Source organism: Nyctibius grandis, chromosome 18 (genome assembly GCF_013368605.1).
Source record: "Nyctibius grandis isolate bNycGra1 chromosome 18, bNycGra1.pri, whole genome shotgun sequence".
NCBI classification, from domain to species: Eukaryota; Metazoa; Chordata; class Aves; order Nyctibiiformes; family Nyctibiidae; genus Nyctibius; species Nyctibius grandis.
The window spans coordinates 121,086-143,453 of record NC_090675.1 but is presented as its reverse complement, the minus strand read 5'-3'; the positions used below and the strand labels follow the sequence as shown (position 1 = coordinate 143,453).

The window sequence follows — 22,368 nt, the reverse complement described above, 5'->3', positions numbered from 1 at the left end:
AGCTTCTCTGGGCAACCTGGGCCAGGGTCTCACTACCCTCATGGTACAACATTTCTTCCCTATGTCCAACCTAACCCCACCCTCGTTCAGATTAAAACCATTGTCTTGTGCTGGGGACCCCAGAGGTGGCTGCAGTGCTCCAGGGGGGTCTGAGGGGAGAGGAGCAGAGAGGGAGCATCCCCTCCCTCGACCTGCTGGCCACGCTGCTGGTGATGCAGCCCAGGAGACGCTTGGCTGCATTGGCCGACATTGCCGGCTGATGTCCCATTTGTCACCCACCAGTATCCCTCAGTCCTCTGCAGGGCTGATCAAGGAGCTTCGCTACGATGTGCGTTTGCTGAGCACAGCTTGTGGCTTGGAGATGCTGCTGCAACGTAGAGAAAAGTCCTACAAGACACAAGTGCCTTGAGATGTTGCAATGGTTGTGCTGTCAGTGGTGGTGAGCTCAGAGCCGATTCCTGGCGTTTGCACATGGGAGTGAGAGCAGATAGACCCGTGCCAGATCCCATGGGTCGGGCAGGGCTCAGAACTTCCCCAGCTGATTTACTTCTCTCGAGTGTAGTATATGCTGTGGTTTCTTCCTCTCTCTAGCCAAGTCAATAGTTCTGGAAGCTTGGGAGACTCTTGTAAAAGCCCTTGCAGTCTTGGAGAGGTGGCCCTGGGGAGATGCTGAGACTCACTGACGGACTCAGCGCTCGGCAGGGCTCTTCTCTGGGTGGGAAGATTGCCCAGGTGCTCGGGGGATGCCCAGGGGGACAGGGAGGAAGGGATGGCTTGTACTTGTTTTTATTTGCAATTCCTGTGCCCCTGCCCGTTGGAATAGGAGAATTGCTTTACACCCTCCCGCCAGCGCTGGGCTGCTCAGAGTCCTTCCCAAGACATGGCCTATGGGACTCGGGGCAGGTTTCTGGCCACTTCAGCCCTTACTTTTTTGCCAAAAGCAGCGAATTCAGGCAGGGGAGTGAACACACACACGGGCTGTTAGTCAGGGGGTGCTCATAGAAGACGTGACCTTTCATAATGCCCGGGGAAGGATAGCAGGGGCTTGGGGAGATCAGCCTTCGGTGAGCAGAAGGTTTTTGGTGTCCAGCAGTGGCTTTCTCTCCACTACAGGAACCAGCCCTGTGGATTGTGTATCCCTTCCCTTCCGCTTTCCGCAGAGCGCTGGGTACAGGGCAGCTTAGGGCTGCGTGGGCAGGGGATCCCACAGTACAGCCCCCCGCTCCCTACTTGCCCGACCAGCAGCAGGGTCATTTGCAGGCTCAGGACCTGTGAGAAGAGTCCGATGGGGTGCGTAGGGTGGAAGTGCTCTCAGTCTGGTGGTGGGAGTGCTCGCAGCTCCGATCTCCACACCTATGGGGCCAGGCAGCAGATTTTAGTAGTGTCTCCAACACGTCCACGTTTGCGCTTTTCTTTCTCCCCAGAAACGAAGGAGGAGCTGGAAGAGCTGATGTCTGACATAAAGAAGACGGCGAACAAAGTGCGCTCCAAGCTAAAGAGTGAGTATTTGCCTGCGATGCTGCTGTGGGGCCCCAGGCAGCGGGTACCGCAGCTCCCATCCCGGGCTGGGGGTGCAGCAGGCAGGGAGCACTGCTGCCCTGGCTCCTGTTCCACGCCCCCACTGCTCAGCACTTCCCACACGTCCCCCCATGACCAACAATGCTGTGGGGCCCTGGCCGTCATCTCAACCCTGTGCCAGCAGCAGCTGGTGTTTGACTTGGCTCGGGACAGTTTTGGGGTGGTTTGCTCTAGGTAGGAGAGGGCAGGTTACAGACGTGCAGCCCGGCCCCATCTGTGCATCCTCTGGCGTCCTGAGCCGGCGCTGGGAGGGGTCGCAGAGCTGGGGGACGGGGCAGGCAGAAGTGGCATCTGCCACTGGTTTGCCGGGGTCATCTGGGCATCACCTTCCCTCCCCCTAGCATCCTCTAGCTGCTTTTATTTGCCCTTTGTGAATTTTCCCCCTTGTGTCCAGTTCCCAGGCTGGAGGTGAGGGGGCAGGGCCTCGAGCACCTGGTGGGCTGCAAGCAAGTCCCATGCTGCCAGTGCTGTCAGGCCTTGGGCTGTCCCGCTGAGCCCTGGCTCTGAGCAAACCCGCAGCATGGCCAGATGTTGGGTGGCCAGGACTGAGTGGTTGAAGAGGTGCTGCTGTGGGACTTGCAAGCCTCCAAGAAGAGCTGGCTCTTCCCTGGTGAGCCAGGTTGTCATGGGCAGACCAGACAGGTGCAGCACCGAGGGGTCCCATCCAGAGAGCCACGATCCCTCTTCCCCGTGAAGCTCGGGCCAGGGCTGGGTGGTGCTGCTGGTTCTCCGGCTGTGTGCTGGCATGGGGCTTGCTGTCCTGGGGCTCATGCTTCTTGCTGCCTGCATCCTGCTCCCGCCAGGCTGGTCTTGTCTTCCCTTGCTTTTCCATCCCCAGTGCAGGCTGCATCGCTGGTGGCTCTGCCCAAGGCAGCAGTGCCTCCTGCCTGTCCCAGCGGGCACTGCTGCCCCCGGCCATATGCTCTGTGGGGCAGGTGGTGAGAAAGAAAGGGGCTGTTGCACTCAGGGAAGGTTATCCTGACTCATCAGCACACCCCATTGTCTTGGTGTGCCTCTGCCTTGGGCAGCGCAGGGACAGAGCATGGCCAATGTCACCGTTGGTTTCCACCATCGGAAGAGTCAATTAATCTCTTTGACAAGTGGGGAGTGAGAACAACATGACTGTCAGCCTGCTGATGGCTGGGGTTGTGCTGGAGCACTTGGACAAGCCCAAAGGCCCAAGATTGGATTTAAGGGTTCAGTGAGGATGGCAGCACCTTGAGGCAGGAGGCAGGTCACCCTGGCGTGGCTCAGATTTGCCTGCAGTGGTCTTGGCCCTCAGTGTGGGATTTGTTTGAGCTTGTTGCAGGAGACTTGGCTGTGCCTGAAGGGTGGGAGAGCAGCTGGTGCTTCCCCTATGGCAGCAGCGTTCTCCCTAATCCTAGGGGTTTGTGGGAGCCCTGTAGTCGTGGAGGACTTAGATATGGCTGGAGCCATTGGTCAGGTTCGTCACCAGTGGCATGACCATGTTCTGTGTGTACGCCAGAAGGAGACTTGTACCTCCATTGTCCCCTTGCTGCCTGCTGTCCTACTGACATGTGATCTCAGCTAGACTGAGGAAGGAGAGCTAGGGGCCAGCTTACCTGTCTCATGGCCCATGGACCCTTCCCACAGACCACAGCCCCCCCAGCCATACTGGGGTCCCAGGTGTCCAACTGGGGACAGGGTTTAGCCTGTGCAAAAGAAAAATACTTTACCATAGGTGTTTTGTTCTGTGTTTTTTAAGGGGCTTTGAGAGCCTGAAGGATTGCAGGACAGGCTCCAATGCCCGTTTTCATCTTCCAGAAAAGACTCACCGGTATCGTATTTACCTGGAGCAGCAGATTATTAGTCCATGTGCTTTGTCCCAAATCACCTCATGGCCAGCATGATCAATGAAATAAAACAGTCAGGACTGATCAAAAACACCATCTGCTGACAATGAATTGACTTCTTTAGGACAGACATTGCTCATGCAGTGGCTAATTCTACTTACCAGCTTCTTGGGAAAATGCGATTTTATTAATTATCACAAACGCACAATGTTTGCCAATACTGTTCCTTGGGAACCGTTTATGACAAGTGGGGAGGAAGACCAATTGCTGATGAAATATGCTGGGCAGGCAGCAGCCAGCGTGCTCGCAGGCAGGGGGGTGCACGGGAGAGGTGCTGTGGCCGTCTGGCTGTGTGGGATGGGGCCTTTCGGATAAGCTCTAGATACAGACGCTTGTTGCGGGAGAGAATAGGAAGGAGTGCAGAATTTACGCTGATGTTCTCCAGCACTTCCCCGGAGCACGCTGTGCTGTTGGACACTCTCTGCCAGCACTGCAGAGGGTCCCTCAGGCCCACAGACTTCCTTACAGCGCTGCTCCTCTCTGCAGGGTGGTACTGTGGGGCCGCCCGTGCTAACCAGCACGCAGCAGAAACACAGATGCCCACCGTGGTGGTGGTGTCCTGCGCTCTGCCCTGCTGTGCTAGGTAGTAATTGAGAGCCACTGGGCAGCTCCAGGGAATGGGGAACGCCTGCTGCAGGAGAAACCTGCCCCATGCTGGGCTCGTGGGACCCGCTCCAGCGTGGAAGGTGCTGCGGACAGCCGGGCTCGGACAGCTGTGGGACATCTGCATTGGGAATGGAGTCTTCAGCCAAACTCAAGGGATGCCACCATCTACGTGTAGACATGTGTTTCTACACGCTGGGCCAGCCTGCTGATGGGAGCTTTCTTCCAGGCTTTTTAAGTCCCTGAATTTAAGTTTTTGAATTAGCATGTCCTGAGCTGGCCTTGAGGAGCAGATCTGCACTGCCTTGCTCTGTGCCAGACCTCCTGCCCAGCAACCCCGCACCCTCTCTCTACCCAAACCAGGGTGGGATGCTCAGCAGGACAGCGCTCATCCCTGCTGTGATTTATGGTCTTTGGGCAAGTGAGGAATTCATCTCCCTTAGTTGCACTACAGGCATAATTAAAAGGGCCAGTCTCTGCTTTGCTGCAGAGGACTGTTCAGCAAGATGAAGCACGCTCTCGCCAGCCTAGTGGGTCCTCCCTGTGCAGGGCTGGGCAGCTGGCAGACCTACTATTTTTAGGGTCCCTGGAGAAGTCTTGAGCTTTGGTATTTTGCAGAGACATTTTAGCTCCGAGTTTCCTCCTCCTGCCTAGCAGTGGGTGAACAGCACTCCATTTTGTTTGAATACTGGAAAGTGCGGAGATCAGACCTGGGCATTACATCAGTTTTGTATTGAAACCCTCGCTTACCAGCCTGGGAGTGACAGGTGCTGGCCAGGCACTGAGTGCTTCACAGTAATGAAACGGGGCTTTCCTGCCAGTCCAGGGTGAATCGTGGGCTGGAGTCAGGAGCTGGGGACTGCTCAGTGCCAGGTGCTCCTCGATTCGCAGCCTTCAGTCTTTTACAATCCCTTTGCCAAACAATCCCTTTTACTGCTCTGAACAGCGCAAAATAATCTCTGTCCTTCTACCCCGACCAGGTATTGAGCAGAGTATTGAACAAGAGGAAGGACTGAACAGGTCATCTGCTGACCTGCGGATAAGGAAAACTCAGGTGAGTCTCTGCCCTGTGGCACTGGGAAGGGGAGGACAGGAAGCAGCTGGAGGCAGCTGAGGGATCCCAGGAGGTGGTGGGAGAGGAGGGCTGTGCTTGGCTTTAGAGCAATCGAGTTCTGGTGTAACGCAGCGCATTTCCGAATAGATCAGCGAAAAAAGCCAGCCTGAAAGACCCATGACACAAGTATGTGTGGAGGGAGCTGTGGAGGGGAGGGCAGCATGCGCTGGCTTCATCCTCGTGTGCATATCTGGGCACCTGCGTGGACGAACAGGTGGGTGGGTTTCTGCACATCCATGTTAAGCATCTCACTAAAGGTGATTTTGACTGGAGCAAAAATACCCTCTGAAATGCCAGCTCTGGGAGGAGAACGTTTGCCTGCAGTGTGTTCAGAAACCTGAAGTCTCTGTGTTTCTTCAGTGCCTGGAAGGATGTTTGAGCAGCTCGTAAATGGGACCAAGGCTTACTGATGCAGCTGGGTAACACCTAGAATTTCACTTAATCTAAGAAGATGGGTGGTCTTTCAGAGAGTACTGTGCAGGCCTGCAGCCTGCTGGAAATGTTCTTCCCTGTTGGGGATATGGTTGCCCCTCCACTGGGCATCGATGTGGCTTCACAGTCCAGGAAACAGACTTCTGAAGAGCTGACACAACTCTTCCTCCTGTTCCCATGAAACCACCAATAACGGGCACTTTCTTTTGATGGGCTTCTTACCAGAGTTATCCAGGGGTAGAGGTAGAGATGGGTACACTTCCCTCTCCTCCACTCTGGTGGTCCCGAGGTGTGTTATGCTCAGTTGTGATGAACGGTTGTGCTGCTCTCCCTTCGTCTGCAGGGTGGAGCATGTTGGCTCTACAAGAGATGGGGGTTGAGGGACATGGGCCTTGTCTGTAGGTCCAACAGCATGCACTAGAAACTGGAAGTCACCGACCTTGCTTTGAGCCAGAGATTGGGCTGCATGACCTCCTGAAGTCCCTTCCAGCCTAAGTTATCCTACAATTCTGAGTAAATCCCCTCCCACCCCCTCAAAGTCAAGAAATAGCTTAGAAATATTTGATGAAAGAGGTGTTGGAGTGTCTTGTAGAGAGGCTTTTCTTTCTTAGGAGCAGCTGATTGCAGTGGGAAGGTCTGATTACTGCAGGCGTCCCTGCTGGGCACTGCTCGGGTCCTGGCCTGAGGCAGCTGGAAAGTGAGGGCAGGTCATAAACATCTCTCTGATGTCCGCATCAGAGGAAGACTTTGAGAACACCAACAGAGAGAGCACAGTCAATGGTGCCGTGGCAAGGCCAACGACTTGACAGAAAGTGCCAAAAGAAGATTTCTGTGGGGAAGCAGCAGGCAGGCACGACCCGCGAGGGCAGTGCAGAGCACCTGGGGAGTGCCGAGGGAGAGGACATTGAGGGGGAACTGGGGACAGGGGAGATGACCGAGCTTCTTACACCCCTCATACAGCCTGTAACATCTTCACAGGTCTCAGGTTAACTCAGAAGCGTTTGACTGCTGATGACCTGAGGTCTCATAAGACAAAGTTACATGTGGTCTCCATCTGCTTTTGAAACCAGGCTTGAATTCCTAAATAATGTGTACTTTGGGAAAATAGGACGTGTTTTTAATGATTTTCTGAAGTCAGAGCTATGCAATTGTCTTGGACATCCCAGGATTGCAGAACATGTCAGGATGGAGGCAGGAGAGACCCAAGGCCCTGGCTCTGGTGGCCTCTGTTACATCAGCCAGCGGTGCAGATATATCTGGATCAGGCATAGGCATGGTGGCACCTTGGCCTCAGCATGTGTGCAAGACTTTGTACTGACCAGAGCTGCCATACTCTGCTTGCACCATGTGCAGGAGCATAGGTGGCACCTGACACTGCACCCACAAACACGTCATTAACTCCAGGTTTAGAAGAAAGTGGATCCAAAAGAGTGAATTTGCGCTGGGCTGGCATCTTGTATTGTGTGACCATGACATTTTTTTATTGAGTCCATCTTTGCCAGCTATGGCCTGAGCTCTAAAAGCTGGACTAGCTTAGCTGGATGAAACGGCACTAGACAAAGGAGATTACTCGTCTCCAGAAAGAGTGTACAAAGCAAACGAGTGTTTCATTTAGAGGTGGTATAACTTGGCCATACTACTCAGTAACGGGCTGAGAATGTACGTTAATTCTTGTGAAAGAACACGATATTTTACGGCTTTGGATCTTGCCAGAGGGAAAGTCAAGAGGCTTGATTGCGTGAACTGTTTGACGAGAGCTTCCCCCATCATCTGCATATCACCCTCGATGGAGCAGCTCCCTTCAAGGCCTTTCTAGAAAGGTGTTGTGTCTGCTCGGTGTTGGCTTTGTGGTGTTGCCCCAGGCCGTGGGCATGGTGGGGAAGCGCGTCCATGGGGACTTCGTCAAGTGTGGGGTGTGGCCCGTCTTCTCCCTTCCGCTTGTGCTGGGGTACTGCTGCCTTTGGGGGCATTGGTGTGATGCTCCAGCAGACCCTTGTTGAGGATGGGTGAACTTGTCCCTGCTGTACAAGGGTGATCAGGTCCTGATGGCAGGATCAGGCCATCCACTGACCGTTGTGTGCCTAAGCCATGGCCGGCTCCTGGGTGCTGCTGCACCCTGCCATGGTATCTGACTTTAGTACTGCCCCCTCCACAGCTACCTGGACTCCAAAGCTACTGGCTCATGTATAGGCTGAAAGAGTCACTTCTCTCCCGCAAACCACCACACGTCAGGGGTCTTGCTGGGGGTGGGGATCACGCTCGGGTGACCCCAGGTGCCTGCTCAGCCTACAGGTCCCCTCATCTGCAGCTTCCCAAGCATGGTTCCTGGTTCTCTGGACTGTTCTCTGTGCTCTGCAGTGTTCATTTGCTTGGTCCTTGCTACAGAGGTCTTGTTGAAATCTTTATGCCTTGGGAAATGGCACAAGCACTTCCTTTGTCCTCTCAATTTGTCCTGCAGAAGCAGTGAGTCTTGAGTAGGCAGTGTCCCGTGTGTCTCTTTTAGGGAGAGGTAAGAAAGAGTTAGATAAATTGAATGGAAGTGTACACATGGAAGCAGCAGAGGGAATGGCAGAAGAAGGGATACAGGACTGGTGTGGGTTGATGGCACCTAACCCAAAGAGTCATCAAGATGCCAGCATGGATACATGCAGCTTCTAAGAAGGCTTAGGGTGGAAAACCGCTGGGCAGCTTACTCCAGGACAGGAAGTGAGAGGACCTCTGAAGGTCCCATGCAATTTAAATAATTCCATAATTGTAAATTAGCTGTGCTGCCTAATGACCCTGAGGCAGGACAGGTCCATGGGGTGGAAGATCAGTGTTGCTGACAGCTCCTGGTGAGCACAGAAGGTGCATCCCAAACCCCTCTGTGGCCACCGGTAACAGAGACCAAGAGATGAGGGGGACCTGTAGGACGTGTCACACACAAGCGCTGCTGACCATATGTCTTGTGGTGCATGTGAGTTTGGGGCACGAGAAAATGGGTGAATCCAGGAGAGAGTGAAACCAGCTTTATTTTAGATTTATTTTTATTGAATAAATTGCCTTCCTGTTCAGTGCAGTCTCACGCTGAGCTTTGCTAGCACAGTTGCAGCACTCTGGTGCAGAGCTTCTTTGGTTCGTGTCTGTATTTTACGCAGCCTTGCCTGTCCCAGTTCGGCCATGGGCTTGTGTGGTGAGAGCTCAGCCGAGCTGGGAACGTTTCCCCTGGGGGAGTCACACTGTGGTGGCCAGGCAAACCATCTGTGTTGCGAGGGGCCGTGTTGAGGGCATGCACGTTGGGTCCAGGGCACCCGTGGGATGGCTGGATGGTTGGTGCAGGGCTACGAGCCTTTCACGGGTGTCTCGTCATCGCAGTGTCTTAAAATCAGCCTTCTCTGGGCTGAAGCTTTGTCTTCTGCCCCATCATGCAGTGTTGCTGTGCAGTTTTTACTGCGGGTTGGCTGACCTTCTGGTGATTCTTTGGTGAGGGAGCACCCAGCAAGATGCAGTCATTGCTCCAGCAGTGGAATCTGCCTCTGCATGTCTGCAGGGCGAGCTCCGGTGCCTTGTCCTTGCTGGTTGTGCTGGAGTATGTGGATGAAGATGAGGCATCTGGGAGCAGAGAAGCAAGGCCTTGTTCTGCAGCAAAGATTGCGTTTTAGCAAACCATTAAACTGAGAGTCTAGAGCACAAGTGTGATGAGGAGCGGCTGAGGGACCTGGGGGTGTTGAGCCTGGAGAAAAGGAGGCTGAGGGGAGACCTTCTTGCTCTCTACAACTGCCTGAAAGGAGGGTGTAGCAAGGCGGGGGTCGGTCTCTTCTCCCAGGTAACAAGTGACAGGACGAGAGGAAACGGCCTCAAGTTGCACCAGGGGAGGTTTAGATTGGAGATCAGGGACAATTTCTTCCCCAAAAGGGTTGTCAAGCTCTGGAACAGGCTGCCCAGGGCAGTGGTGGAGTCCCCATCCCTGGAGGCATTTAAAAGCCTTGTAGATGTGGTGCTGAGGGCCATGGGTTAGTGGTGGCCTTGCCAGTAGTGGGTTAATGGTTGGACTTGATGATCTTAAAGGTCCTTTCCAACCAAAACAATTCTATGATTCTATGATAAAGGCAACGGGAGCTGCCAGCGTTGCTCTTCAGCACGCAGGGGTGGGGATCCAGGCGTGGACCTGCTGCTCTCACAGTGGGGTTATGCACAAATACAGCTCAGTAAAAATCCTACAGTCTCTGAGTGCTCTGCAGTGAAGCCAGAGTTCTGGCGTTTATTATCTCCTTTCCAGCCTGGGAAGCCGCTTGCGTGGTCTGCTCTCCCATGCCACAGTCGGTGCCGAATCGATGCAGCGGTGACACTGACGGATCAGCTCTGCAGAGGCAGCACCCTGTTCGGAGCCCGGCGTCCTCCCGGCCCTGCACAAGCAGAGAAAGGCTTGAGGGGTGTCTCTAGAGCAAGTGGGAAGGAGAATTGCTGGGGCATAGCGAAGCCAAAGCAAAGGATGGCGCAGCAGCACACAGCAAAGCAGGACAGCAGCAAGTCCCCCTTCACACCAGCTCTCCTGTCCCTCCCCGAGGGATCTCGGCACGGGCAGAGCTCTGCTCTAGCTGGGCAGTGTTGGGGAGAGTCAGCAGATACGTTCCTGGAAAAAACCTCTGCCTTTACTGCTCCAGACACTGCTGTGAGCTGACAGCAGCGCTGTGAAACCCCCGCTGGGCTTTGTGCTCCCTGTGCTCTGCGCCGGCCCTTCGGGAGCTGTGTGCATCTCAAATGCATGTGCTGGGCGGCAGTGGCAGGGTGGGGGACAGCACGGAGGTGGCAGTCGAAGGTGGCTGTCCTGGGTGTCGGCTGTGGTGTGCCCGTGTTTCCCAGGCAAAGGCATTACTTCTGCAGTGTCCAAGGAAACTAGAGGTGGCCAAAAATTGGTGCTGTGTAGCCCAGGGCTGTGAATTTGAGCAGGCTTTAGATTTGCTCCGTGTTGGATCTCCGTGGTTTGGACATCATCCTGGCACGTGGGAGAGTGGGATTCAGGGCTCTGCTCCACTGTAGAGTCATGGAATGGTTTGAGTTGGAAGGGATCTTCAAAGGTCATCCAGTTTGATCTTCCTGACTAACCCCCTGCCTGATCTTCCACCAGACCAGGTTGCTCCAAGCCCCACCAACCTGAGCTTGAACACTGATGGGGAGGGGGCAGCCACAGCTTCTCTGGGCAACCTGGGCCAGGGTCTCACCACCCTGAGTGTAAAACATTTCTTCCTGATGTCTAACCTAAACCTATCCTTGTTCAGTTTAAAACTGCTGCCTCTGGTCCTTTCGCTGCAGGTCCTGGTCAAAAGTCTTTCTCCATCTTTCTTATAAGCTGCCTTTGTATATTGAACAGCTGCAGTAAGGTCTCCCCAGAGCCTTCTCTTCTTCAGGCTGCATAATCCCAACTCTCAGCCATGGACCACTCAGTCAAGGAAGTGTGAGATTTTCTTGTAATTTGGGCATTTCTTAGCATTTCTGTAGGCTCTGCAGCTAGTCAGGGGAGAGGAGCTCCTTGAGGCTGCAGCTTGGAGCCCCTGTGTTGGGAGGCTGAGGTGGGTGACGTAGCACACTGCTCCACTTTGGGGCTTTGCCTTCTGACCTGGGTGCTCTCCGACTCTGGGCTCCTGCTGCTGTTCATCTTCCCAGGGCTGCTGACCCTGTGCTGGGACCCCGTGCCCAGCTGTGCGGGTGCCCAGTGCGCGCAGGACGGGAGGTGAGCTGTGCACAGAGCAGTGCTGTCCCAGGGTTGCGTTGCTGGCTTGGCTTGTCACTGCGCACTGCGGCTGAAAGGAGCTGACAGCTCTGGCAGGGCTGGCAAGCTGGGCTGCGGGCTGTGCGTGTCTGACGGGTGAGCTGTACCGATGCCACTGTTGAAGCTGTCACCCGGGGAGTGGTGTGGGGTGAGCTTGCATTGAGGCAGTTTTCTGGCTGGAACATACCGGTAGTGTGACATCGTCCCTGGCCGTTGCTTGCGTTGGTTTTGCCCCAGTACCCAGTGCACTGCCGGTGTGATTTTGAATTTTTGGTGCCATGGGACAGGTCCTTAGCGGGGGCACAGCAGTGCAATGGAGCTATTGCAGCTGGCGTTGGCTGTGTTGGTAGCATGGGTGTCCCCCTCGGACTCCTGGCCATCCAGGGACAAGGAACTAGAAATTTGGCACCCACGTTTGTTCCTTGTAGTGGGATCACAGCACACTGGTGAGAAGGGAGCTCAGGAGATCCCAGCCCCTGCCAGAGAGCAGTGCCAGCCAGCACTGGGTAGGTTGCTCACGGCCTTGTCCAGCTGTGTTCTCAGTATCTAGAAGGACGGAGATGCCATAGGCATCAGTCCATGGGTCCTCTGGGCCCCAGTCCAGTGTTTGACCGCTCTTATGATGATTTTTCCCCCTTAATATTTAACTGGAATTCCCTGTGTCCCACCTTGGTCTGTTGTCTCTTGTCCTGCCCCTGTGCACCTCCAAGAAGAGTCTGGTTCCAGCTTCTCTCCATTCTTCCACTGGGTCGTTGTAGGCAGCAATAAGATCTCCCTGAACCTTGCCACCTTCAGCTGACCAAACCCTGCCTGTCCTCATTTGTCCTGTGCTCCAGCCCAGAACACCTTGGTGACCTCAACTGGCTTCACTCCCATGCGATGTGTTTTGGGGAGCCCCAAGCAGAACACAGCACTTTAGTTGTGGTCTCACAAGCACAAGGTGGAAGTGAACAATCCCTGTCCTCGCCCCACTGGCCGTCCTCCTTCTCACCCAGCCCACAATGAGTTTTACCTTCACTGCTGATTCCTGGGCAGCCTGATGTCTGTGAGGACTCTGGGAGCTCTAGATGCTTTCTGGCCAGCTGGCCCCCAGCCTGTTCTGTGACATGCATCCTGTCCCCAGCGCAGGACATATCCTGGGCAGCATCAAAAGAAGCGTGACCAGCAGGTCGAGGGAGGTGATCTTCCTCCTCTACTCCGCTCTTGTGAGATCCCACCTGCAGTGCTGCATCCAGCTCTGGGGCCCCCAACAGAAGAACATGGACCGCTTGGAGCAAGTCCAGAGGAGGCCACAAAGATGATCAGAGGGCTGGAGCACCTGTCCTATGAAGACAGGCTGAGAGAAGAGAAGGCTCCGGGGAGACCTTCTAGCACCTTCCAGTACCCGAAGGGGCTACAGGAAAGCGGGAGAGGGGCTTTTTACAAGCTGCTATTTACATTCTTCCAAACGTCTGTACTTTTGGTCCTTGTTATTCAGAAGGGCTTTTGCTGTAGTTGCTTTTGGGCTTGGTTTACCTAGCCGGTGCAGTGGAAATATTCCCCTCGCTTGGACTAGTTCAAACACTGAAACAAACCCAACCGGTGGGAACTCAGGAGCGGGGTCTCTGCTCCCCCTGTAATCCCGATGAGCTCAGGAGGAAGGCTGGCATCCCCCCCCAAGGCTTCCCCATGGGACAAGCACTTCGGATGCGTCTTTGTCTTAATTAAAAGATTGAAGGCCAAGGTCCCAGTTTCAGTGTATGCTTTGTGGAGGTTTCAAAGCCTCCTGTGTGTACCCAGAGCTGTGTGAGCTCTGGAAATCCAGCGTGGTGGTTCAGCAAATCGGGCTGCTTTCCCCATGTTTGGGGAGTGAAGAATTGCAACCCCAGGTGAAACAACCCCAGTTCCTAACTTTAGTTAACATTTTCTGTTTAATGAGTTTCTTTCAAATGCAGGGTACATTTTGACATGCTTTTTTATTTACTCTGCATATTCACGTAGTTTTATTTAATGACTGAAAGCCATTTAAAATGCTTTTCCCAGCCCATTTTGCATGAAACTCCATGTTCCTTCAAAAATCAAATGCATTTTGTAGACATGTGGGATGCCTGTGGGAACATAAGGTAACTATCTGACAAAATAAACACTGAGTTAAGTAACTTCTTAAGTAAAAGAGGTATGGCGTGGTATAATGATGAGCAGAAAGGGGTGTCATTCAACACCCGGGCTATATTTGGCTGCAGATCAACATATGTTGATATTTTTCAGCCGAATGAGAATGAACTGGATTTTAGGGAAACAATTTTGAAAAGGCAGAAGAGTCACTCGGATGGCACATCCCATCTTTGCTGGATTTCGAGCCGTGATGCTCAGGAGCTGTTTTGACCTTGCTTTGGGCCAGGCAGCTCTCGAGCAGAGGCTGCCTGCTGAAGCTGAAGCTGCCGGGGGCTTTCGTGTGAGCTTTGCCAGCAGAGGAGGAATAAGATGAGCTGAGTCTGAGGCTCTGCCATAAATACCGAGCTGCTGCTTGCTTAGAATAGCTTCAAAGCGAACGCAAGTATATCTTCAAGATGTCTCTCCAGTGCCGTCTCCTGGAGGTAGGGGTGTGTTGGCTGGGGCTGCTCCGCGTGTACCAACACCGGATAGCACCATCTGAGTGCCGGTGTGCACCAGGCACGTCTGGCCCTGCAGAGATGCTATGTTGCACCGCTCCCTTCCTGTGTAGAGGCTTTGAGAGCTGCTCCAGCTCACCAGGGCTGGGTACACCCTTTGGTTTGGCTCTCTGTGAGCTGTAACTCTCCAAGGATGAGCTCAGGCCATGCTGGTGGCCCTGAAGGTCCCGGGGGAACACTCATCAGGAGTTTCTTCATTATGTCATTCTCTCCATATCTTCTTTCTGATCCTTCCTGAGCATCCTCTTTTCCTATCCTTTTTCCCTTGCCTCCTCTCCTTTCACGTTCTACCATTTCTTTCCATCATTGCCATCCAGAGGGACCTTGACAGGCTTGAGAGCTGGGTCTGTGCAAACCGCATGAAGTTCAACAAGGCCAAGTGCAAGGTCCTGCACGTGGGTCAGGGCAATCCCAAGCACAAATCCAGGCTGGGCGGAGAAAGGATTGAGAGCAGCCCTGAGGAGAACTTGGGGTGATGGGTGAGGAGAAGCTCACCATGAGCCAGCAGTGTGCGCTTGCAACCCAGAGGCCAACTGTGTCCTGGGCTGCATCCCCAGCAGTGTGACCGGCAGGGCGAGGGAGGGGATTCTGCCCCTCTGCTCCGCTCTCGTGAGACCCCCCCTGCAGTGCTGCGTCCAGCTCTGGGGGCACCAACAGAAGAAGGACACGGAGCTGTTGGAGCGAGTCAAGAGGAGGCCACGAAGATGCTCAGAGCTGGAGCACCTCTGCTCTGGAGACAGGCTGAGAGAGCTGGGGCTGTTCAGCCTGGAGAAGAGAAGGCTCCGGGGAGACCTTCTAGCACCTTCCAGTGTCTGAAGGGGCTACAGGAGAGCTGGAGAGGGACTTTTTACAAGGGCAAGTAGTGACAGGACGAGGGGGAACGGTTTTAAACTGAAATAGGGGAGATTTAGATGAGATATGAGGAAGAAATTCTTTGCTGTGAGGGTGGTGAGACCCTGGCCCAGGTTGCCCAGAGAAGCTGTGGCTGCCCCCTCCCTGTCAGTGTTCAAGGCCAGGTTGGATGGGGCTTGGAGCAGCCTGGTCTGGTGGAAGGTGTCCCTGCCCATGGCAGGGGGGTTTGGACTGGGTGATCTTTGAAGGTCCCTTCCAACCCAAACCAGTCTGTGATTCCTTGGTTCTGTACGAGTACCCCTAAAGCCCTGAGAAGCTGCTGCTTTGCAGCAGGAGAACAACCTGACCCCTGTCTGTGCCCTGTGTGAGCTCACAGCTGCAGGTGAGGTCTGAGCTCAGCCATCTGGGTGCTCACAGGTCTAAGGAGCTGCATAATGCCAACGTCTCCTTGGGCTGATCACCCTCCCCACTTCCTCCAGCTCTGGGAAGGGTCTATAGCCCGTTTCCAGCCACCGTTACATGTTTCAGGGTGACAGAGCATCACTCCCATGAAAGGCGACCTGCGACACCCCCTTGCCAGCTCTTCCCGCCTGGTTCAGCAGAGGGGACAGGAGGACGCCACAGGGAAGGGCTGCTGCCAACAGCCGTGGAGGGTGAGCAGCTCAGAGTGGTGTGAGGGCGGCTGGCCCTAGCAGCGCTGCTGCTCCGGCCCCGCTCGGCGGGCGTAGCTGAGTCCCATGTCCTGCTGCTGGCGGTTCTTCATGTTGTGCGAGTGCCATCGGTCAGAGTGAAGGTCCCAGCTACAGGGTGGGTTTTTCTGTGCCTTTATAAACAGCCCAACCGCTCCCAAGAACAAGACAAGGGAAAATGCATCACTTTTTTAGTTGCAAGCAAAACCACCTCCCAAAGTGTTCCACAACCCTGAGGAGCAGTCGAACGGCTTTTACATTCTGGCAAGCTGATCTAGTGGAAGGTGTCCCTGCCCATGGCGGGGGGGCTGGACTCGGTGATCTTTGAAGATCCCTTCCAACCTAAACCGTTCTGAGTTCATGATACTACGAAACTTGATTCCTGGCATATTGGGGAAAGGGCTTATTCAGGAGATCTGAGTGTTTGGATGAAGGATGCATGTGATGCTCTGTCCTGACCTTCCTGGAACATCTTCAGGGCTGTTTGCTGTGCTCAGCCTGGCAGCTGGATCAGACCCCAGTAAGTCAAGCCCCAGGGTGGGTGCTCACACAGGGGTGAGCGTCCCCCCCGGGGCAGCAGCCAGCACTGGGGGGGTCAGCGTGTTCAGCAGGTCAGGTTTCCTGGTTTTCTGGCACATTTCCTGGAGAAGGGAAAGCAACCTAGCGAGATGAGGGTGCTCTGTGTGCGGAGGCTGACAGCTCTGCCACACTGTCCGTCCTGGCTGGCAGCTCTGCACGCAGCCGCTCAGTTTGGGGCGGACAGTCATCCCCTGCGTCCCCGTGGAGCTGATGCTCGGGGCAGCCCTGCAGTATAGGGAGGAAAAATGGGACCATGCTTCCGGAGCAGGGACGGTTACCCCGGACATCCCCTGCCCCTGTCCCAGCCTGTGTGCCCAGCCCCTGGGCCACAGCCAGGTCGGGGGTTCAATGGCTTGGGGTGCCGGGTACCCCCAGGGACTCCCTGCCTGGATCCAGCACCACAAAGTGCCACAGGTCCATCCTGCACCTTGCTGGGCCCGGCACACCCCGGCAGAGCAGCAGAGGCAGGCAGGGTGAAACCCAGGGCACCGTTGTGGCCTCAGCTCCGGGCTGCTTGGGTACAAGCTGCGGTGTGGTGCGAGGAGGGTGCTGCCAGCCATGACCCACGGGTCTGCTGCCACCCCAGGGTGTCCTTGGGGGGCTGAAGGCTGCTCTTGAGTTGGGCTTGGGTGAGGGGTGCGTCTGGTCCACCCCCCTGGGGCCGTGTTGCCTGCTGCCACTTGCCCCCCTTGCACTTTGACACATTCCTCAGAGCAGCTTTTGGGCTAGAAACGCTTTTTGGGCTGCTAGAGGTGTGGAGGTGCTCAGGGGTGGGCCTTCCCCTGGCTCGGGGGGTGTCAGGTCTCTCCCTCCCGCGGGACCCTCACCCCTGCTCCCTCTTCCTCTCCCCTCCGCAGCACTCGACGCTGTCACGCAAGTTCGTGGAGGTGATGTCCGAGTACAATGCCACGCAGACCGACTACCGGGAACGCTGCAAGGGCAGGATTCAGAGGCAGCTGGAGATCAGTGAGTAAACCTGGAGGGGGAACGCAGCCGGGCTGCGTGCGCCGTGGGGCCGCATCCTGCACCGGCTCTCGCTGGATCAGAGCTGCTCCCGCCGCTGTGCAGAGCTCCCCTGTGAGAACCCGGGGGTGCCTGGGGACTGTGCGCGCACCCGTGGGAGCGCCTGGGACACCGCTCCTACTGGGAGACAGACCTGTGGTGGTACCTGGCATTTCAGTGTCCAGCTGCATCCAGCAAAGCGCAAAAATGCTCAGAGGGCTGGAGCCCCTCTGCTCTGGAGACAGGCTGAGAGAGCTGGGGCTGTTCAGCCTGGAGAAGAGAAGGCTCCGGGGAGACCTTCTAGCACCTTCCAGTACCTGAAGGGGCTACAGGAAAGCTGGAGAGGGGCTTTTTACAAGGGCATGGAGTGATAGGACAAGGAGTAATGGTTTTAAACTGAAAGAGGGGAGATTTAGATGAGATATTAGGAAGAAATTCTTTGCTGTGAGGGTGGTGAGACCCTGGCCCAGGTTGCCCAGAGAAGCTGTGGCTGCCCCCTCCCTGTCAGTGTTCAAGGCCAGGTTGGATGGGGCTTGGAGCAACCTGGTCTGGTGGAAGGTGTCCCTGCCCGTGGCAGGGGGGGTTGGAACTAGATGATCTTTGAGGTCCCTTCCAACCCAAACCATTCTGTGATTCTATGAAGAAACTCCTCTCAGATTTTCTTAAATGCCACATAGAGAGGGCAGAGAGCACAGGGAGAGAAATGTCTTCCTTGTTTGCAGCTGATTTTGAATTCGAAGAAGCTAGTGGGAATTCCTGACTCCCATGTGTTGCCTTGCTTTTCCTCTGGGTGCTTTTCATCATGGGTGAACTGAACTAAATCTAAAACCAGAGAAATGAGCTCTTGAGATGGCCACACTCGCTGCTCCCAGCTGTTTCCCTTGCTGCAGGAGCAGCATGAGCCTCAGTGCCTGCCCCAGGCATCTCCCTGGACCCAGGACCCCAATGGCTCTTAGCAGCAGTAGTGGTGTCTTCTGGCTGAAGGTGGGCCCCAGGTGACACCTCTGAGGTTGTCACCACCGTGGCACTAAGATCTCTGTGCGTCATCCAGAGACCATCGCTTAGGAGAAGTCTGGTCCTGCCTGTCCACAAAATCTGCTCTTCTGGTGGTTCTTCTTGGCAACCGGTGATACTTGGGTAGTTTTAGAGAAACGTCGTCATCTCCCAGCCAAGAAGAACCATACCACCACCGTAATTAGGGGAATAAGCAAGGAAGGGAGAAGTCAGGGCATGCAAAGATCAAAAGAGATTTTTTTGCAAATAATCTCATTGTCAGAGAAGTGTCATGGATTTTTGTGCTCAAAATGAAAGAGTCTGAAGCCTAATCCAGGTTTGTTTCCTAACAAACAAATGGGTGTTTTTCTTTCCCTTTCACAGCTCAGCGTGAATAACAAGGTAGGCGATCTTTGAGTCAGAGTGGTGTCCTTGTTGGTCACCTGTGGGAATGTCCTTCATGAGCTGCAGATGCCTGGGAATCTGGGTGCTGGTGGGGTATGGTAGTTTCTGGGGAGGGCTAGAAGGAGCCTTGGCTGTGCAAGCCTTTCCTCTGTTAGGATTAGTCTTTATGATGTGTCATAATAATAGAAGTGTTTCACGCTGGCTGAATGGAAAGGTTGACTGACATGAGGCTCAACAAGAGCTTGACGTTTGATGTAAAGCAGGATGATAAGTGTGTCAACGCTCCAGCTGACTGACTCATTTGTCAGCTAACATCAGTCTGGAGGTGATACCCAGCCACAGAGGTGGCTTGTAATGTAAACAGGAATTCAAGGTATCCCTGTGTCCCCCTTCTAAGAGAGGAGATTTGAAAGGACTTAGCCGGGTCCTTAATTGTCTGCAGACCTGAAAGAAACCCTCCTCTTGTTTTTCTACTCCCAGATTTTGGAAGGACTCTGCTGCTCTGCTTAAATTATGCACATATATTAAATTATACTTGTCTTGGCTTTCTCCATCCTGACAGGCTGTCAGGGCCCGACAGAGCATTGATGGGGTGCAAGGAAAAGGCTGCTTAGGACTCACTGTGGTGCAGTGGTTGGGTGCAGAGGAGGTGTCCTAGTTAGTGATGGTGAGGGACCTGCTTTCCTTTCGAGGTGGAGGTGTGGAGCGGATGCAGATGCAGGATGGGGTCTGTGCTGGGAAGGTACACAGTCCTGTACACAGTCCTTTGCAAAAGCTGGGTTCCTCTGTCAGGACAGTGGAAGATCTCTTCTGGCAAAAAGGCTCGTCCAAAGCAACAAGCTTGTGGAGGTTTTAGCAGGAGTGCTTCCTGGGCAGAGGGCTCTGCTCGTCCTGGGGCATCCCAGCCAGCACCTTCAGTCCCTGCTGCTCCAGGGGCTCTTGAACAGCCTCTTTTGAAAGCAGCTCAGCTGGGATGTGGTGACTGCACAAAGCTCTGTGAAATCCTTGGCTCTTGTTTTCAGCTGATGAATCCAAAGATAGAAAGTGCCAGGAGCTCTGGCAGCAAAGCCAGTAAATTGCTCGTGTTTTAAAAGTATGAGAGCAGGGACTTCTCAGCTGCTCTGGGAAGGCTTCCCAGTGCCCGGTGAGCTTCTCCGTCCTAACCACATGCACTTCTTGCTCTGGAAGTGGGACAGTCGCAGAAGAAATGGTGACGCAGAGTCACTGCCCCGGGCCATAGCCACCCCCTGGGGCTCCCCACAGCCCTCTCAGGATCTTCTCCTTCTCTTTGTGGGGGCGCCGCCGTGTCTGTGTGTGCCAGAGTTTGTGCCTCGGTGACCCTCGCCGTCACCCTTGCCCAGCCAGCACATGCTGAGCCCAGGAGCCTGTCTGACGTGATGAAGGGGGTGTCCTCTCCTCTCCCACTGCTTCTGCCCCAGCCTTCATCATTGCCCTCACCCTCCGCTTACTCACTCGCTCTGCTCCCAAACACACGGAGACCGCAGATGCCGTGGAGGGATCGCAGGATGTGCCACGTCCTGGGGTGATGCTCGGTGGCTGTCCTCTGCCTGGACCGTGCCTCCCCTCAGCGGTGTCCCCACGGCTGCTGCCTGCCGTGGGAGGTGTCGCTCCTTCATTTTTTTCCCCTCTCCGTTTTGTCCATTATGAGAAACAACGTCTTAAATCTAACTAGGTTTTGCTCCCAGATAAATTGGATTTGAGGCTTGGAGGAGCTTTCTGCGGTGGGTGTGCAGCTTTGAAGCCATGGAGGTGCTGCACAGACGCTGCTTGTTTTTAGGAACAGTTTTGTTATGTGCGAGACCGAGGAGCCAAAAATAAAGTATCTGCCGTCTCCAAAGGCGCTGCGAGAATTAATCAGCCCCCGCCCCACTGTGTGAAACCGGGTTAACTGACGTGCAGAAAGGCAAGCTGTGGATCCCGACACCACGGCAAGCAGTGCTGGACCTGTCTGAGCTGGGGGACGACCAAGTGTGTTGGGTCACTCGTACCCGTTACCTCTATGTGCACTGGCAGATGGGGCAGCGTTATCCATGTCCCCGTGAGTTGTATGGATTTGTATCTCTCATTAGATATGATCTGAAGCCAGATCCAGACAGAGGGTCCCAGCCTTGGGAAGGTGCCACGTCCTCGGTGTTTCCATGCTGAGCCCGAGCTGTTGCTCTGTGGGTGCTCATGCAGCCCTGCCGCCGGGAGGAGGGATGCTGCAAGCCGAAGGAGCACAGCTGAGCTGTTATGGTTAATTCAGCCATGGCACGTTTGACTTCTGCAGCCCCGAGGTGCCTCAAGTCTTCCCTATTTATAGAGCGTCTGGCACACAGGACTGGGCAAAGCGGCATTCGGCATCAGCTGGGTGATGGGTGTGAGCTGTGGCACCGGAGGCTTCCCCGGGAGCTTCCCCAGGGTCCTGCACACCCTGATGGAGCTGCTCCTGCCCCGTCCCGGGGAGCTGGTTGATGGGGATGGTCACTCCATCCAGCTGGGCATCGCAGGGCCAAGGACTGTGCAGTGGCCTTGAGGTGCGAAGTCTCCTCAGTGGCTTCACCTCTGCCTGTCCCAAAGCTTCTGGTGGCCCTGCTGCACCATGACCTGTGCATCGTCTCTCGCCATTCCCTCCTTGCCAGCTCAGGATTGAGTTTGCTTCTCCCTCTGTGTTGCAGCTCCCAGCGATGCTCTGTACTGCTTTGTTCATTGGCAGAGCTTCTTCTCCCCAGGAAACTTTAATTTCTAGAGATGCCAAGTAAGAGGCAGATGTACTCTGGAGCTCCCTGGGGAGGCAGAGGTCCAGTTCTCATGATTTTCCAGTGTTTTGCCAAGTTTCAGGGCAGGGGTTTTCCCTTTGTGGGCACCTTGCTTTGACTCAGTCCTTTCATTCCCATTGGTGACTGTGCAGTAGCTCTGTGGTGTTGTGGGCAGCAGATCAACCCAGTATCTAGCACACTTTCATCTGATTTTCTTGCTGTTGAGGAGCTAATGACAGCCTTTCCAAACCAGGAAACTTAACCAGAAGGCAGTGGACTGCCTGGGAAGTCCTCTGGGGTCCTGCACGTTGGCCATACGGCTTTGGCAAGCGTTGTGCTGGACGGCGTGGGCGAGATGCAGCCTCTGGGCCTCGTGCTTTGGCTCAGCATTAAAGCAAGCTCTTTTCCTCACCAGCTGTGGCCTTTGGCCAAGCCTGCACTGGCTGACTGGTTGTTAATCCGTGTGATGGCTTTGCTCTCATCCTTTGCCTCGCCACAGCTTTTACTGGCCCCATGCTCTGCAATAGGGCAACAGGGCAGCGAGGAGGTGGTGAGAGCTGGTGTGAGAGAGAACGTGTATCCTGCATCCCATCCCACCTCTGCCTGTGAGAGACGTGGCATCTCCTGGAGCTGATCCCACTGCTTGCCCTCGGGGCTGACTCTAGGGGTTGAATTGGGCAGAGCAAGTAGTCCTTGATGCACCTTGCCTGGCACGCTCCTCCTTGTCACTGTGCCAGGGACTGCTCGGAGTTGAGCACAGTCAACAGGAGGGTTCGTAAATTTGTGCCATTCGAGCCCTTTTTCTCCCTTCCTGGAATCAAGGCAGTTTCAGCTGAGAGCGAGAAGCCAACAGGCAGGAAGAGCTGGCAAGTAGGTGTCGCGGGTCACCCTTGGAGGGAGTGATGCTCTGTCATCCTAAAACATGTAATGGTGGCTGGAAACAGGCTATTGACCCTTCCCGGAGCTGGGGAAGTTGGGGAGGGTGATCAGCCCAAGGAGACATTGGCACCTCGAATCCTGTGTTCAGTTTTGGGCCCCTCACTGCAAGAAGGACATTGAGGTGCTGGAGCGAGTCCAGAGAAGGGCAA

The 22,368-nt window shown here is 54.8% G+C and overlaps 1 protein-coding gene across 3 annotated transcripts in view; it reads left to right on the top strand.

Annotated features, from left to right (window-relative positions):
* Positions 1 to 22,368, top strand: part of STX1A (syntaxin 1A) — a 99,394-nt gene that overhangs the window by 70,070 nt on the left and 6,956 nt on the right. For all 3 annotated transcript variants that reach the window (XM_068415845.1, XM_068415843.1, XM_068415844.1), the window contains exons 4-6: positions 1,425 to 1,499; positions 5,036 to 5,109; positions 16,979 to 17,087. In XM_068415845.1, the coding sequence (XP_068271946.1) occupies positions 1,425 to 1,499; positions 5,036 to 5,109; positions 16,979 to 17,087 (258 nt within the window). The remainder of the gene's footprint in view (positions 1 to 1,424; positions 1,500 to 5,035; positions 5,110 to 16,978; positions 17,088 to 22,368) is intronic.